This window comes from Trachurus japonicus, chromosome 21 (genome assembly GCF_045865225.1).
Source record: "Trachurus japonicus isolate A0001 chromosome 21, Traja_1.0".
Lineage (NCBI taxonomy): Eukaryota > Metazoa > Chordata > Actinopteri > Carangiformes > Carangidae > Trachurus > Trachurus japonicus.
Genome location: NC_140927.1, coordinates 30773649 through 30790927, shown reverse-complemented (window position 1 = coordinate 30790927; position 17279 = coordinate 30773649). Strand labels below are relative to the sequence as shown.

At 40.1% G+C, this 17279-nt stretch overlaps 1 protein-coding gene across 1 annotated transcript in view; it reads left to right on the top strand.

Annotated features, from left to right (window-relative positions):
* Positions 1 to 17279, top strand: part of maoa (monoamine oxidase a) — a 60417-nt gene that overhangs the window by 7911 nt on the left and 35227 nt on the right. Inside the window, exon 2 of the mRNA XM_085766090.1 lies at positions 15566 to 15660. Coding sequence (XP_085622216.1) covers positions 15566 to 15660 — 95 coding nt within the window. The remainder of the gene's footprint in view (positions 1 to 15565; positions 15661 to 17279) is intronic.

Sequence of the window (17279 nt, the reverse complement as noted above, 5' to 3'; positions counted from 1 at the left end):
CCTTGTGTCCAGAGCCAGGAGAGTTCAGAAATGTTTGGAAACTCCTTTGTTGTGTTGTCGTCTGGTAGAGCTTTGGAAACGATGGAAAACTTGTGCATTTCTGTTCAGTTCAGCTTCATTTGTGTCCCTGTAGGGCAATCAGTGGTACAACAAGTAAAACTCTTTGTTTGCTTGTTGCTTGTTTGTGATATTTTCTGCAATGATCTACTTCCTGTTTACAGCTGTCTGTACACATCTGGTGTAGGAGCCAAAATATAGTTAGCTTGTTTCTTTCGTTAGGTTCTTACGTCAAGATTTCTGGATTTTTTGTTCCAATAAACATGTTGAATCGATCATGGACCCTTTGACTTTTTGGAAGTGTCACAAAAGACGAGCTTTAAGTTCCTCAGCGGCTTGAAAGACAGTGGCAACATCTGGACTGTGTGGACGCTCCTTCTGTTTACAGTAGCTCCTGATATGCGGCTAAAACTCGTCTGGACGGACGTCGTCTTCATTTTAGTGTTTACGTGTCCACGTCTTGGTGTCTGTCGGGCTCCATTGTTCTTGTTGAGGTGCGCTAGTGTTTACAGAGCTGGGCAGCAGCCAAACACAACAGCTGCCTGCAGACAGAACACACACTTATTATTATACATGATTCCCTGGAATAACAACTTATTACTGACACTGTCGCCTCCTCCTCCTCCTCCTCTCTGGTTTCTGGGCCTCAGCCGTCCTATACACTGCAAAAAATCAAATATCTTACCAAGAATATTTGTCTTTTTTCTAGTCAAAATGTCATTTCTAGTCAAAACTAATCTCATTCAAGTAGCTTGTTTTTAGACAGGTTTTACTTATTTCAAGTCTATTTTCATTTGAAATAAGTAGAAAAATCTGATAGTGGAGCAAGTTTTTCTTCCTTATTACAAGCACAAAAAACTTGCTTTCACTGGCAGATTTTTCTACTTATTTCAAGTGAAAATTAGTTTGAAACGAGTGAAAATTATCTAAAAACAATGTAATTTTTAGGTGATGAGTCTTATTTTAAAGGGACAACGAGGAGTTTTGGAAAAGCGAAGCGTTTTCACTCTACATTTATGAGCCTCCGCACAGCGTAGAATTCTTTGACCGGCGCAAGACAGACTCATGTTTTCATTCATCAAGAATTAAAGTCAGAGGTTCGAAGACGATCACATACCGTCGTAGTTCCGACCATAAACGGCAATAAGGCGGCGTTATTCTCATGAGCGAAAGTAAAGAAACGCTGGTCGGCTCGACCAGCATTTCCACCACCACTAATAATAACAAAATAACGATAGAGACAAAACGATATATTTATTGAAAATGGGCCCATTAACAAGTGTGGGTAGCGGAGATTCATCCACATTAATATGAGACTTTTTTATAACCAAATAGAAACTCCTCATTGTCCCTTTAATTTGTAGGTGATGAGTCTTATTTTAAGTGGAAAGAGATTAGTTTTAACTAGAAATGAGACATTTTGACAAGAAACAAGACAAATATTCTTGGAAAGATTATGAGTTTTTGCAGTGTACCTCCTCCTCTTCCTGTCTAGTGAGATGCACCTGTGTGAGTCCGTTCGTCTTCAGGTGACGTGTGAACGCCGGCGACGAGGCTGCAGCACGAACCCTGAACGCTCCCTGACAGACAGACGCTCTCATTTCCATCAGCACGGCCTCAATCCCACAACGCCACTTTCTCCGTCCAGCTGTGCAAACAAAGGAACGTGTTGGCTGAGCTGCCAGATATAATCATTAGACCCACGCCTCATCTCTCTCTCTCTGTGTGTGTGTGTGTGTGTGTGTGTGTGTGTGTGTCCTGGTGTAATTCCCTGCGTGCCTCTGCCTCGCCCGCTGTTTGCCTTCGCGTGCGGCAGCCAGGTAAAAGCCGTGAGAAATGTGCAGCTGTAAAATCTCTGCAGGGTTAATGTTATAAATGGTGACACACACTGTTTGCTCAGCGGGAGGAGGAAGAGGAGGAAGAGGAGGAGGAGGAAGAGGAGGAGGAGGAGGAAGAGGAGGAGGAGGAGGAGGAGGAGGAGTGTCCACCTGTGGCACAAAGAGACGGCCACATCTGATGCAGGTGTCGTCGTGTTTGTCCGACTGATTGCTTCGACCCTTTTGTGTGAGCGTGTGAGCCGGACAACCTGTCCTGTCCCCATATTGACTCAGTTAATAAAGGGATAGTTCAACATTTTGGCAAATTGGCCCATTGCCATAACCCCTATAGTCGTAATAGCAGTAGGTTTGTTACCTTCAATTGTCGGTGCAAGCTGTTTTTAGAACGGCGGAGCAGAGCCGTGAGGTGCTCAGAGCTACGCTACGGAGGCTCATTATGGGATTTCTTGGTTTCCCTTCATCTAACTCATCAAATACACAATCCAACAACTCCACAACGCTCTGGTGGACAAGTTGTGACCTGCACATTCACCATGCTATGAGATAATAACACAACGTTACCAGACAGAGTTGTTTTAGAGGGAAATACAGAGAAAAACTGTCCCTGAAGGCAACGCGCATCAGCGGTTTTGCATGAATTTCCCTCTAAAACAACTCTGTCTGGTAACGTTGTGTTATTATCTCCTTCCTCTTTTGATCCAGTTGACCTGGTCTGTTCCCTCCCTCCCTCCATCTTTCTTTCTTTCCTTCCTTTTCCCTTTCTCCTTCCCCTACTTCATTCCTTCTTCTTCCTTCCTTGAACGAATCTGTTCTCTCCCTCCATCTTTCTTTCCTTCCCTTTTCCCTTCCTTCTTTCCACAATCTTTTTTTTTGCCTGCCTCCCTCCCTTCCTTCCTTCCCTTCGTCCTTACTTCTTCCTTCTTTTTTGGACCCAATCTGTTCTCTCCCTCCATCTATCTTTCCTTCCTTTTTTCCTTCATTCTTTCCTCCCATCTTTCCCTTTGTCCTTCCTTCCTTCTTACCCTTCACACTTAACTGCAAAAACTCAAAATCTTTCCAAGAATATTTGTCTCATTTCTAGTCAAAACTAAACTCTTTTCACTTAAAATAAGACTCATCACCTAACAATGAACTTGTTTTTAGATCATTTTCATTTGTTTCAAACAAATTTTCACTTGAAATAAGTAGAAAAATCTGCCAGTGAAAGCAGGTTTTTTGTGCTTGTAATAAGAAAGAAAAACTTGATCCACTGTCAGATTTTTCTACTTATTTCAAGTGAAAATCAGCTTTAAAGAAGTAAAAAGTGTCTAAAAACCAGCTACTTTTTAATGTGATGAGTCTTATTTTAAGTATAATTAGATTTGTTTGGACTAGAAATTACATTTTGACTCGAGATAAGACTAATACTCTTGGTAAGATTTTGAGTTTCTTTCTTTCCCTTCGTCCTTCCTGCCTTCCTTCCTTCTATCCCTTTATCCTTCCTTCCTTCCTTCCTTTTGTCCTTCCTTCCTTAACCCAGGAGGACAACAGGAGGGTTAAAAACAACTGAGAACCAATACAGTTAAGTGTTTGTACAGTAAATATGAACCTATAGCTAACTAACTTAGCTCGGCCATCAACCTGCTTTTTTACCAGCGACTCAGCAGCTCCCACAATATTTAGGATTTAACGCGGCACCTGGTGAATAAAGCCGTTTTAATCTCTATAAAATATTCAGTGTAAAGCCCTGGAGCTAATAAGACAACACACACACACACACACACACACACACACACACACACAGAGAACAATGGTTCACTCTTGTCCCCTCGGCCTCATGTAGGTAATTGCTTGTCAGTGTTGCTCCTGTGTTTGTTGCCCATAAACAGCCAATCAGTGTCTCCGAGCTGAGAACACGAGACGGTGTGTGTCTGTCTGTGTGTGTTTGTGTGTGCGTGTGTGTGTGCGTGTGTGCGTGTGTGTGATTGCGCGTCTTGTAAATGTCTCCCCCTCCGGATCAATATGGAAGCTTTTAGTGGCTCTGATTGAAGTGGCTCACATGTCACTCAGCTGCTATCGAATGGTTTTTGTTTGTGAGGACACACACACACACACACACACACACACACACACACACACACACACACACACACACACAGACACACACACACACAGACACACACACAGGAGTAAGTTTAGTTTTCAAAGACAATGAAATGTCAGACTCGTGTGCAGCTGTCAGACGACGTGTGTTTTATTAAACGCGCTTCATGTTTGTTATTCACGGCGTCAGTCAGTTCTCAGGAGGCGTTTGTGTCACGTCGGGAGAAACGACAACTCGGGGGACAAAGAAAGAGCTTCAGAGGTCGATGGAGGCCGTTGTTGATGCTGTCACACATGAAACATTGATGATACGTGACATCTGCATTAACTATTTATCAAATACAAAGACGAGCTAAACGTTTAATATGATGAAGCTTCAACCACCTGCTGGTCGTAGCTCAGTGTGGCTAACGGCTAACAGCTAACACAGCGTTTCCTTCAGAGAGTGAGTCTGTGTGAGTCTGTGTGAGCTGAGTGGTCACTCAGGGTGTGGACCGTGTATTGAACTCTTATTGATCATGTGTTTTTTCCTGTCTCTCTCTCTCTCTCTCTCTCTGCTGCCGTCGTTAAAAGGGTAAACTGGACCAAAGAGCTAAGCTAAAGCTAAGCTAAATGCCTCTTCAACGTAGCCTACTTGTAGGCCTATGTGATGGTGACGGTTACTTTGGCACTTTTTTTGGTTGGTATCGTAATTTTTGTGTGAGTTAGCCTATTTAGGTTCTGCAGCAGTGGCGTGCACAGACTTTTTGAAGGGCAGGGGCGAAAAGGAAAAAAAAAAGGCCACATACAGCGCGTCCTCGCCACTGAAGAGGGCACTTTCTTTAGCACGCGTTTTACAACAATTGGGCCTAACTAACTTTATGAAATAATCATGTAACATTACCAGACAGAGTTGTTTTAGAGGTAAATGCAGCCGGAACTACATTCCAGACACGGCTGCTGCAGGCGGAGGGATTTCAAAAGCGCAAAGTAGTTCAGAGTAGGTTTCGCTTCATGTGTCGTAATGTTACATAATGTTACATGATTATCTCTTAGCGTGGTGAATGTGCAGGTCACAACTTGTCCACCAGAGCGTTGTGGAGTTGTTGGATTGTGTATTTGATGAGTTTGATGCGGGAAAGGCCAAAGTATACTGCAAAAACTCAAAATCTTTCCAAGAATATTTGTCTTATTTCTTGTCAAAATGTCTAATTTCTAGTCAAAACTAATCTCTTTCCACTTTAAATAAGACTCATCACCTAAAAAATAACTTGTTTTTAGATAATTTTCACTTGTTTCAAACTAATTTTCACTTGAAATAAGTAGAAAAATCTGCCAGTGTAGCAAGTTTTTTTGTAGGCCTACTTGTAATAAGAAAGAAAAACTTAGTCCACTATCAGATGATTTCAAGTGAAAATCTGCTTGAAAGAAGTAAAAAGTGTCTAAAAACAAGCTAGCTACTTTTAAATGTGATGAGTCTTATTTTAAGTAGGCTATAATGAGATTTGTTTTGACTAGAAATAAGACAAACATTCTTGGTAAGATTTTGAGTTTTTGCAGTGTACCATGCACCATGCAGAGCTTGTTGCGTCCCTCCCCTGCCAATCTAAAAATAGCTTGCACCGACAGTTAAAGGCGAATTTGCCATCAGCTGTCGACCTGAGCTCAGAAGTAAAATCCTCAGACTCTGTTAGTATGTTTGGTTTCTTATTATTTTCTCACTGGTTCACAATGAATATAGGATATTATAGGATAGGTCGGTACATAACTACCTGTAACTCAGGCTATGGACAGTCCACACAGTCATTGATTGACACTGATCAATCAGTTTTCAGTTCAGATGCATGAATAGAACACGATAAACGTCAGTGTAAGTGCTGAAAACAAGTTTTAGTGAAGTATTATTATTACTTTGCTAGATGGTTGGTACTCACACTGCAAAAACTCAATATCTTACCAAGAATATTTGTCTTATTTCTAGTCAAAACAAATCTCATTATACCTAAAATCACATAAAAAGTAGATTGTTTTTAGACACTTTTTTACTTCTTTCAAGCATTTTTTTTTACTTGAAATAAGTAGAAAAATCTGATAGTGGAGCAAGTTTTTCTTTCTTATTACAAGCACAAAAAATTTGCTTTCACTGGAAGATTTTTCTACTTATATTTCAAATGAAAATTAGTTTGAAACAAGTGAAAATGATCTAAAAACAAGTTGATTTTTAGGTGATGAGTCTTATTTAAAGTGGAAAGAGATTAGTTTTGACTAGAAATTAGACATTTTGACAAGAAATAAGACAAATATTCTTGGAAAGATGTTGAGTTTTTGCAGTGCAGGACTCTCAGGTTGAAATTGGGACAAACTGGATCTCCTGGTGCCCATGAACGCACCGTCCTGTCCTGTATGTGTGTGTGTGTGTGTGTGTGTGTATGTAAAGCAGCAGCAGCAGCAGACGGTGGTGGTGATAGATCCCCAGGCTGGAGGTGAACGTCTGCTCTGATCTGCCGTCTCTCTGAGCTTTAATGTGATTCAGACGATTAGAGCCGGAGACAAATGACGGAGGAGGAGGAGAAACAAACGGCAGGAACAGGAAATGGTTGAAGGGAAAATTTAAATTCATATGATTGGACTCGTCGGGGCCCAGACGGTTGTTGATAGATGTGGATTTTTGCAGTTTTTTTGGGATGCAGAAGTTTACAACTAGTAGAAAATAACCAAAAGTGGCGTGGTCCTGCATGGTCACATGTTTAGGTAGCAGACTAATACGGTCCAGCAGGACTCAGATCAGTCCTAGAAGAACAGTCTTTGTCTGCGTCGTTATCGGATTTTCATTTATTAAATAATCAATTTTACATTCAGACAGAGAAGAACAAGAAGGAATCAGGATTCAGACTTTAGCTGTAAACATGTCACATATCCCAGCATGCACTGGGTGAGAGCAGGGAGGGACACACCCTGAACTGAACGTGTTATCAGTGTGTGATAAAACTAAAGAAACACATGCATTGCACACACATTCAAATATGCAGATACACACACACACATCACACTGAATACACTTTATTCTGAAGGGTTTGTATAATAATAACTCTGTAACAAGGAAGCAGAACTGATGCATGGATGACTCTAGTGTGTGTGTGTGTGTGTGTGTGTATGTGTGTGTTTAAGTGTATTCATGTTGAATTATAGAGTCACTTGTGGCAGAGACAGAAACAGTGGGAGATCGGGGGATATCCACACACACACACACACACACACACATGCAGTTTGTTCCTGCCAAGTGGCTCCATCTTAACAATTACTGTTGTCAAGGAAACTGTGTCTGTCCCTGTCTCTTTTTCCAGCACAGAGGGCAGAGGATGAAAAGGAGTGTGTTTGTACTACATTAATAGATCGCACACACACACACTAAACATGAAGTCTGATTGATTCCTGCAGGTGTTTGTTCCTTCCTCTGGTCTGATAAGAGCTGATTATTGATTATTATATCGTATTAGAAACGATCCGTCCTCGTCCAGCAGCAGCTCTTGTTTGACTCTTTCATTTGTCCCAGTTCGTTTTAAAGACGTTTAGTCTCAGACAGAAGTTACAGCGATACAGAGTCGGACTCGAACCTGCAGCTGCTGCAGTTAGAACCGTGTTCATATGGTTTCAGACTTTATCTCTAGTCTTTATTGTCATCACCTCGTTCTCCCTGCAGCGGCACAATCTGCATAAAACATCACAATGTCATTTCATTGTGAAAGTTTGTTTTTACTTTTTCACTTTAAAGCCCCAGTGTGTAACTTATTTGGCTTTTTATCAGCAAAAATCAAATCTGTCTTTCATAAATACGTATTTCACTGAAGTGGAATCACACCCACATACCAATGAAAGCTTTCTGGTTCCTTAGAATGAGTTGTTACAAGTCGTTACAAATACATAAGTGGGCGACGCACCGAACCGAGGCGGCCATGTTGAACTATCCCTTTAAAAAAAAGATAAAAAACTAATGATGTGATGTTTGTTGGTCTTTCACCACATGTTCCCCTTCCTTTACGTTTTTAAAAAAAAATCTGAGCTGTTGCCCAGGGCGACTCTGCAGTAACACAACACAACACAACTACTGCAGCTCCTGTCATCTGGATAATGACACTTGGGCGTGTTACAATTTACATGAATGATGCAGACTTCAATTATATTATATAGGGGTGGGAATCTTTTACTATCTCACGATTAGATTAGATTCTGGTTTTTGGGGCTACGATTCGATTCAAAATCGATTTTTGATTCAAAACGATTTGATTCCTAATGATTTCTGCTTCAGTCTGTCGGTGTTAAAGGATCCTCATGATCTACTCCAGTCTGCTTTACAAGACAGAATGACTAAAGTGTCTTTTTCACATTTATTGAGTTTTAAACATGTATCCATGCTTAGATGGAATTGTTGAAACTGTTGCATAAAAGCAATATCATATGTTGCTTAAGTAACAAAATTAAAAGTGCCTCTTTATTAAAACAAAACAGTGCAGTTAAACATGCTGCCTTTTAAATTCTAAGGAAATGGAGGCCGACAGCCAGCAGATTAGTTTCATTTTTTTATTTTTTTAAATCGATTTTGGGACATTTTCCTATCGATTCTGAATCATATTAAATGAGAATTGCGATTCTTATGTGAATCGATTTTTTGGCACAACCCCTAATATTATGTAAGAAGTGTGTAGAAATAATGATCCACACTTGGTTTGAGTCGTCTGATATATCACTGTTAGTAGGAGTGTGTGTGTGTGTGTGTGTGTGTGTGTGTGTGTGTGTGTGTGTGTGTGTGTGTGTTCTGTGTATAAAACCTCCTGACACCTGCAGGTCAGACACATTAATAACAGTGTAAAACAACAAGAAACACAGTCGGTTTCTATGTTTCTTCTTCTGTTCAAACATCTCAGAGGGACGAGACAATTAGGTCAGCCAGAGCCCCGAGGAGGAGAGGAAGGAGGGAAGAGGAGGAGGAGGAGAGGAGAGGGAGGACAGATACAAGTGTTCATGATGCTGCAGCCTGGTGTTGTGCAACAGGACTGAGATCTGCAGCAGAGAAACAGTCATAGCTGTTGTTAAATATGAATTAACAAAGAGCTGTGTCGTTTATTAAGTCTTAATCATCCAGCGGCTCCTCGGAGGAAATGAGACGGAGATGAAGCGATATAGAAGAAGAAGGAGCGTCGACTAGGGATGTCATGTCACAATTACTTGTTTTCACAATTAATCGTGGTATTAAACGCCACAAGATTCCCAAATACAGTTACTTTCACAAAAATTTGATGTTGGAACCTCATTGGCAGATGTGCACAAAAATAATGGTAAATGCACAGATACTGGTCCATTTAACTAACGTAACATTGAATTGGTAGGAATTTAAAGGGATAGTAGCATCTTTTTTAAAGTGGGGTTGTATGATCTACAAATAGCCCCTAAGTACTTTAATTGCAGTAGAAGACTCTCTGCACTCCTCCCGTTAGCAACGCCAGCCCATAATAGCCCTGCCCAGAGATTTACAACATACAGTGTTGTGAACAGACCCAAAGAAACAGCATATTTTCACGGCCTAAAAGAGGTTTTACCTGAAAAAAAAAAACACAGTTCCACACAGTTCCATTCCAAAAATTATATTATAGCGAACGATGGAACTGTGTGGTTTTTTTTTCACGTAAAACCTCTTTTAGGCCGTGAAAATAGGCCGTTTCTTTGGGTCTGTTCACAACACTGTATGTTGTAAATCTCTGGGCAGGGCTATTATGGGCTGGCGTTGCTAACGGGAGGAGTGCAGAGAGTCTTCTACTGCAATTAAAGTACTTAGGGGCTATTTGTAGATCATACAACCCCACTTTAAAAAAAATGCTACTATCCCTTTAAATGTTAGCGTCTCATTTTTAATAATAATAAAAAAAAAAAAGCTAAACAAAACAAAAAACGATTAAAATTCATGACCTGAATATTTCAAACATTTCCCCTGGGGATTAAGAATTGGTCATTTATTAATAGATACTTGAAATATTTTGTGTAAACAATGAGTAATGTACGGTAATTATATTTTGACTATTTGATTTTACATATTCATAGTGTTGTGAAATTAATTAATGCATAATAATCGTGATAATCGTAATACCGTGATTATTTTTGTGGCAATAATCGTACCAAGAAAATGTATAATTGTGACATCCCTAGACTCAACACTCTCTCCTTCTCTGACCTGATGATGAAGACGTTTGATGAACCTTCTTCACATCACTTATCATATCTGCTCCCTCCCTCTCTCCACTCCGCCCGTCTGATCCCCAACGCAGCACAAAAGGCCGGAGAGACAGAAGGATGGAGAGACAGAAGGATGGAGAGACAGACGGACAGCTGCACCTTCAGATGACAGGAAGACTGCGCTTCAAGGCGGCGGCGGCTGCGTCTGTTTGATAGATATCAAGCCGATGATGCGTTTAGGTGCAGAAACACAGGAAATGTGAGGATGCAGCAGCAGCAACAGGAGGAGGAGGAGGCATCAGTGTCATCTCTCTTTGATTCTTCATTCTTCATGGTTTCCAACAAAGCTCAGCTGACCTTTCTCTCCTCCGTGTGTAAACGCTGCAGGCACCATCACACAAACGTAACGTAACGCGCCCCGTAACCTGTACACTGCAAAAACTCAAAATCTTTCCAAGAATATTTGTGTTATTTCTAGTCAAAATGTCTCATTTCTAGTCAAAACTAATCTCATTCTACTTAAAATAAGAATCATCACATTAAAAAGGAGCTTGTTTTTAGACACTTTGTACTTATTTCAAGTCTATTTTCATTTGAAAGAAGTAGAAAAATCTGATAGTGGGGCAAGTTTTTCTTTCTTATTACAAGCACAAAAAACTCACTTTCACTGGCAGATTTTTCTACTTATTGCAAGTGAAAATTAGTTTGAAACAAGTAAAAAATATCTAAAAACAAGTTGATTTTTAGGTGATGAGTCTCATTTTAAGTGGAAAGAGATTAGTTTTGACTAGAAATGAGACATTTTGACAAGAAATAAGACAAATATTCTTGGAAAGATTTTGAGTTTTTACAGTGTAATCTCTTGTTGATGACAGATAAGACTACACAGATATACACATGGTAACATGGTAGATGATAAATAACCTTATCCACCGCTCCATGGATTGATTTCTCACCGGCTTCTTCGTTGTTGGAAACAAATGCACATGGAGGAGAGGAGGGTTAGAGACACAGAGGAGGAGAGAACAGACCTAGGAGAGTTCAGGTTTAATATTTAAAGCCCCAGTGTGCAACTTATTTGGCTTTTTATTAGCAAAAATCTAATAGAATTTAAAAGGCAGCATGTTTAACTGCACTATTTTTTTTAAATAAAGAGGCATTTTTAATTTTGTTACTTAAGCAAAATGTGATATTGCTTTTATGCAACAGTTTCAACAATTCCATCTAAGCATGGATACATGTTTAAAACTCAATAAATGTGAAAAAGACACTTTAGTCGTTCTTGCAAAGCAGACTGGAGCAGATCATGAGGATCCTTTACACACCGACAGACTGAAGCAGAAATCATTAGGAATCAAATCGTTTTGAATCGAAAATCCATTTTGAATCGAATCGTAGCCACAAAAACCAGAATCAAATCGAATCGTGAGATAGTAAAAGATTCCCAGCCCGAGTAGATTCAGATTTTGCCAACAAACTCTGCCAATTATTACACACTGGACCTTTAAAGAGGCCGTAATGTTTGAGACTGGAGGAGCTACGATGCTATAAACTTTGTCTTGTGTGGAAATGGATTGTAAAAGTCCAGAGAAGCACACTTCACTTCAGTATGTGAGGCTGATAAACTGTTTGCAGAAGTTTTAAACTCAACGCTGCACATTTTTTTCCTGCTGCAGCAGCAGCAGCAGCAGCAGCAGCTGGAAACTGTTGATGTGAAACTCAAACATCTGCAGAGAGGCCTCCAGATGTTTGTCCTCAGTGTAAATCTCTCCTCGTATTGTAGCTATAGACCCTCAGAGAGAGAGAACGAGAGAGCAGATAAATCCATCAAGTGTCTGTGAGTTTCACACGTACGCTCATGTTTCTGCAGCTCTGAGCTTCGTCCTCGTCGCTGCATGAGCTGAATTTCAATCTGCTGCTCTCGACTTCACTGGAGTTGATTTTTCCTCCTCCTCCTCTTCTTCCTCTTTGTTTCACAGTGGGAAACTGGAGGTAAACATCGGAGGGAAGGAGGGAGGGGTTGGGGGGAGAGAAAGCTCAGTCTGAGTCCTTTGAAGCGCTGAGAGCTTTATTCTGATCTCTAGCTCGTATTTTGTTTTATATCAAAGAAAAAAGAAAAAATGATAGCTCAATTAATCCAAACAAAGTTTCCCTGATCAAAGCTGCGTCTGAACCGAACAGGAGGCTTCTCTTCTCCTCTTCCTCCTCTTCCTTCTTCTTCTCGCTGGAGGCATAAACAAGAGATGCAGACAGATGCTCTTTGTTTTTTTTCCAAGACAGACTCTGACCTTTTTAGCCGAGCGCAGGTAATAGCATCAATTTAACGTGGGGGAAGATTTGCGAGCCTCCTCTGGTCAGGACTAATGCTGTTCTCCAAAGCCTGGCAGGCTGGGTGTGTTTGTTCAGAGGGGGAGGAGGAGGAGGAGGAGGAGGAGGAAGGGGCTGAGGTTGGGTAATACAGGACAAACTATGTTTAAGCTAATATAACCCTGCTGGCTTTAACACGGCTCAGCAGGGTCTGAATGGAGAGAGTTGGATGTGAGGATGGAGAAAGGCCAGGATAACATTTACACAGATGTGACTGTGAGATGAAGATGGTCTTGTTCTTCTGATCCATGAAACATGTTTTCATGCTCTGTGGCGACGACACGTTTCCTGTCTGAACACAACGCGACGATGCCCTCGGGTCAGTGACGAGGCCTTTTCCACAGAACTGGAGCTGAATTAAGAGGAAACTAAATCATCAGAGCAAAATAATGAGAGTAATAAAAGAGAAAAGAAAAAAAACACAACCACAGAGCCACAAGTTGGTCCAACATCAGATTGACTGTTGGTTTATGTGGTTGTTTCTCTTCTCATGAAAGCAGGACTTTTCTTTGGCACTACTTTTTTTTGTGTCAGCTGCAGAACAACCGTATTCCTACGCACTACACTGCAAAAACTCAAAATCTTACCAAGAATATTTGTCTTATTTCTAGTCAAAATGTCATTTCTAGTCCAAACAAATCTCATTATACCTAGTTATACATTAAAAAAGTTGCTTGTTTTTAGACACTTTTGACTTATTTCAAGTCTATTTTCATTTGAAATAAGTAGAAAAATCTGACAATGGAGCAAGTTTTTCTTTCTTATTACAAGCACAAAAAACTTACTTTCACTGGCAGATTTTTCTACTTATTTCAAGTGAAAATTAGTTTGAAACAAGTGAAAATGATCTAAAAACAAGTTAATTTTTAGGTGATGAGTCTTATTTAAAGTGCAAAGAGATTAGTTTTGACTAGAAATTAGACATTTTGACAAGAAATAAGACAAATATTCTTGGAAAGACTTTGAGTTTTTGCAGCGCAGTGCAACCACAGAGCATGGTGCGTTACGCCACAACTGAAGAGTTAGAAATAAGACTCACGGCATCACAGAGTCAATGACTAAAAGCTTTCATACAGTTTCTTTGCTAGAAAAAAACAGGACCCATAAAATAAAGTCTTACAAGTAGATGTAGCCTACCTTTTAAAAGAGGACCAGTCAAAACAATGAGGAGACAGTGATGGAAATCTGACGCTTCTGTCAGATTCATCATCCAGATGTTTTTATACAGATGAATGGAGATGATTTTAATGGTGCAAAGTGATTGTGATCAGGCGATGATGTAATGATTGTGACAATGTGTCAGTCAGTCAGTCGACATGTGAAACTCCAGCTCTGTTTTCTCTCCCTCCTCACATACCAGCAGGTCAGCTGACCTCTGATCAGTTGTGGAAGTGTTTCTCTCTCTCTCTGCCCCTCCCCCTCCCCCCTCCTCCTCTCCTCCTCCCTCCCATCTTTCCCACAGCTCTCCTCTCCCTCCACATCCAGCCAAGTGATTCAAAAGGCAAATGTTAGGTAGTTAATCCTCCGTCTAATCCCCCTCAGGAGAAACCTGAACAAAAGAGTTTTACAGTGAAGCAGCACAAAGAGAAACCGGCCACGGAGACGTCGTCGTCGGGGTCGTAGCGTTTACTTCACTCCTCCTTCTCTCACGTCCAGAGAGTCGGAGAGTTTACGTCTTCTTATCTGTCTGAGGAGTCCATGTTTTACTCTGACCTCCTCTTCCTCCTCCTCCTCCTCCTCCTCCGCTACAAAGGGAGTTAAGACCAGAGTTATGCGGCCTCTCTCAATCACCTCCCTGTCTCTCTCTCACACTGCAAAAACTCAAAATCTTTCCAAGAATATTTGTCTTATTTCTAGTCAAAATGTCTCATTTCTAGTCAAAACTAATCTCATTATACTTAAAATAAGACTCATCACCTAAAAATTAACTTGTTTTTAGATCATTTTCACTTGTTTCAAACTAATTTTCACTTGAAATAAGTAGAAAAATCTGCCAGTGAAAGCAAGTTTTTCTTTCTTATTACAAGCACAAAAAACTTGCTTTCACTGGCAGATTCTTCTACTTATCTCAAAATAAAAATGTATTTGAAACAAGTGAAAATGATCTAAAAACAAGTTAATAATAAAGAGTATACATAAATGGTTTACCCTATGCGTGTGTGTGTGAGCATGCACGTGTGTGCTGATCAAGTTCTCTCTCTCTCTCTCTTATACATAGTCTAAATGACATGAAACTTAAAAAAATATATATATAAAATGTCTGTGTGTGTGCACTGCAAAAACTCAAAATCTTTCCAAGAATATTTGTCTTATTTCTTGTCAAAATGTCTCAATTTTAATCAAAACTAAACTCTTTCCACTTAAAATAAGACTCATCACCTAAAATTTAACTTGTTTTTAGATCATTTTCACTTGTTTCAAACTAATTTTCACTTGAAATAAGTAGAAAAATCTGCCAGTGAAAGCAGGTTTTTTGTGCTTGTAATAAGGAAGAAAAACTTGATCCACTATCAGATTTTTCTACTTATTTAAAGTGGAAATTTTGCTTGAAAAAAGTAAAAAGTGTCTAAAAACAAGCTACCTTTCAAAATGTGATGAGTATTATTTTAAGTATAATTAGATTTATTTTGACTAGACATGAAATTTTGACTAGAAATAAGACAAATATTCTTGGTAAGATTTTGAATTTTTGCAGTGTGGTAAGATTGGGCATCATTAGACTGTTGCAAGTTGTTATATATAAAACATACACATATTGTTCTTAAATGATGACAGTAACAAATGATAATAAAAACCAACAACAATATCAAATGACATCAATAATGGTTCTGATCAGCATTCGTGTACTTTTCTAGTATCGTGGCAGAATGTTACATATTGTGCAGCTAATTTAGTAAATTGTGGATCTTCTCCCAGAAATACTTTTAACAGATCATCACCTCTCTCTCTCTCTCTGTCTGTGTGTGTGTGTGTGTGTGTGTGTGTGTGTGTGTGTGTGTGTGTGTGTGTGTCTGCAGGGTTGAGTGCTGCCAAGCTGCTGAAGGCCCAGGGTCTGAGCCCCGTGGTGCTAGAGGCCCGGGATCGTGTCGGCGGTCGCACCTTCACCGTCAGGGTAAGACCAGCAGAGTTCAGAATGACTCCTAACCACACTGCTAGAGAGTCGACTTGTTCTTGGCTGAAAGCTGCACTTTAAAGGGATAGTAGCATTTTTTTTAAAGTGGGGTTGTATGATCTCCAAATAGCCCCTAAGTACTTTAATTGCAGTAGAAGACTCTCTGCACTCCTCCCTTTAGCAACGCCAGCCCATAATAGCCCTGCCCAGAGATTTACAACATACATTGTTGTGAACAGACACAAAGAAACGGCCTATTTTCGCGGCCTAAAAGAGGTTTTACCTGAAAAAAAATACACAGTTCCATTGTTCGCTATAATATAATTTTTTCCAGCCCTTCAAAGTGCAGGAAAAACGCAGCTTTTATTTGGAGCTAACCAACTGGTGATCATTATATATTATAGCGAACAATGGAACTGTGTATTTTTTTTTCAGGTAAAACCTCTTTTAGGCCGTGAAAATAGGCCGTTTCTTTGGGTCTGTTCACAACAATGTATGTTGTAAATCTCTGGGCAGGGCTATTATGGGCTGGCGTTGCTAACGGGAGGAGTGCAGAGAGTCTTCTACTGCAATTAAAGTACTTAGGGGCTATTTGGAGATCATACAACCCCACAAAAAAATGCTACTATCCCTTTAAAGTCAGTTATCAAGTGTCTTATTCACATTTTTAGTGAAGTGTAGGACTGAATCTGAAGTGTCGGTCTCAGAGCTGAGATACAACAGTACTATGTGCTGTAAAGTGAATTTTAGAGGTTCAGTTCTCAGATGACAAACTCTTAAAGGGATAGTTCACTCAAAATTCAAATTTCACTCATTATCTACTCACCCTCATGTGGACTAAGGGCTGGGAGAAGTTTCAGAGTCCTCCGTGGCTTCTCTGAGTTACAGGGGGGCTCCGTGCAGCACTGCATGTCCATATGACGGTTGCGAACGGAGCTCACTTTTCTTCGTAACAAAAAGACACACCAAAAAACATCCAAATACCTCCACACAGCTCGTCTGTAATGTCTCTCTTGTATTGAAGCCCCAACATGAGAAATTGTTCCGAAAAAAATTTAATAAGTCTATATTTTAAGCTTGTTTGTAGCGGAAGCTCCCAGTGTCTCAGTTCACTGCTTTGCCCAATTTCTCATGTCGGGGCTTCAATACAAGAGGGACATTACATACGAGCAGCATGGAGGTATTTGGATGTTTTTTGGTGTGTCTTTTTGTTACGAAGACAGTTGGTATCCATTTGCAACCGTTATATGGACATGCACTGCTACGCCGAGACCCCCTGTAACTCAGAGAAGCCACGGAGGACTCTGAAACTTCTCCCAGCCCTTAGTCCACATGAGGGGGAGGAGATAATAATGAGTGAAATTTCAATTTTGGGTGAACTATCCCTTTAAAGGAAGAATCAGACTCAGACGTCCTGATTTCCTGAATGCAACACGCTGTCTCCTGTAGTTTTTATTTTATTTTATCCTCAGGAACAGACAAAGTTAAAGTAAAATAAAAGTAATGAATAAAAAATCTTGAAGTTTAAGATGAGCTGAGAGCCAATCAGGAACTGACGTTGAGTTATCAATAGATTAATGGTTGATCGTTTGACATGTTACCTGTATCTGATCAGGTTT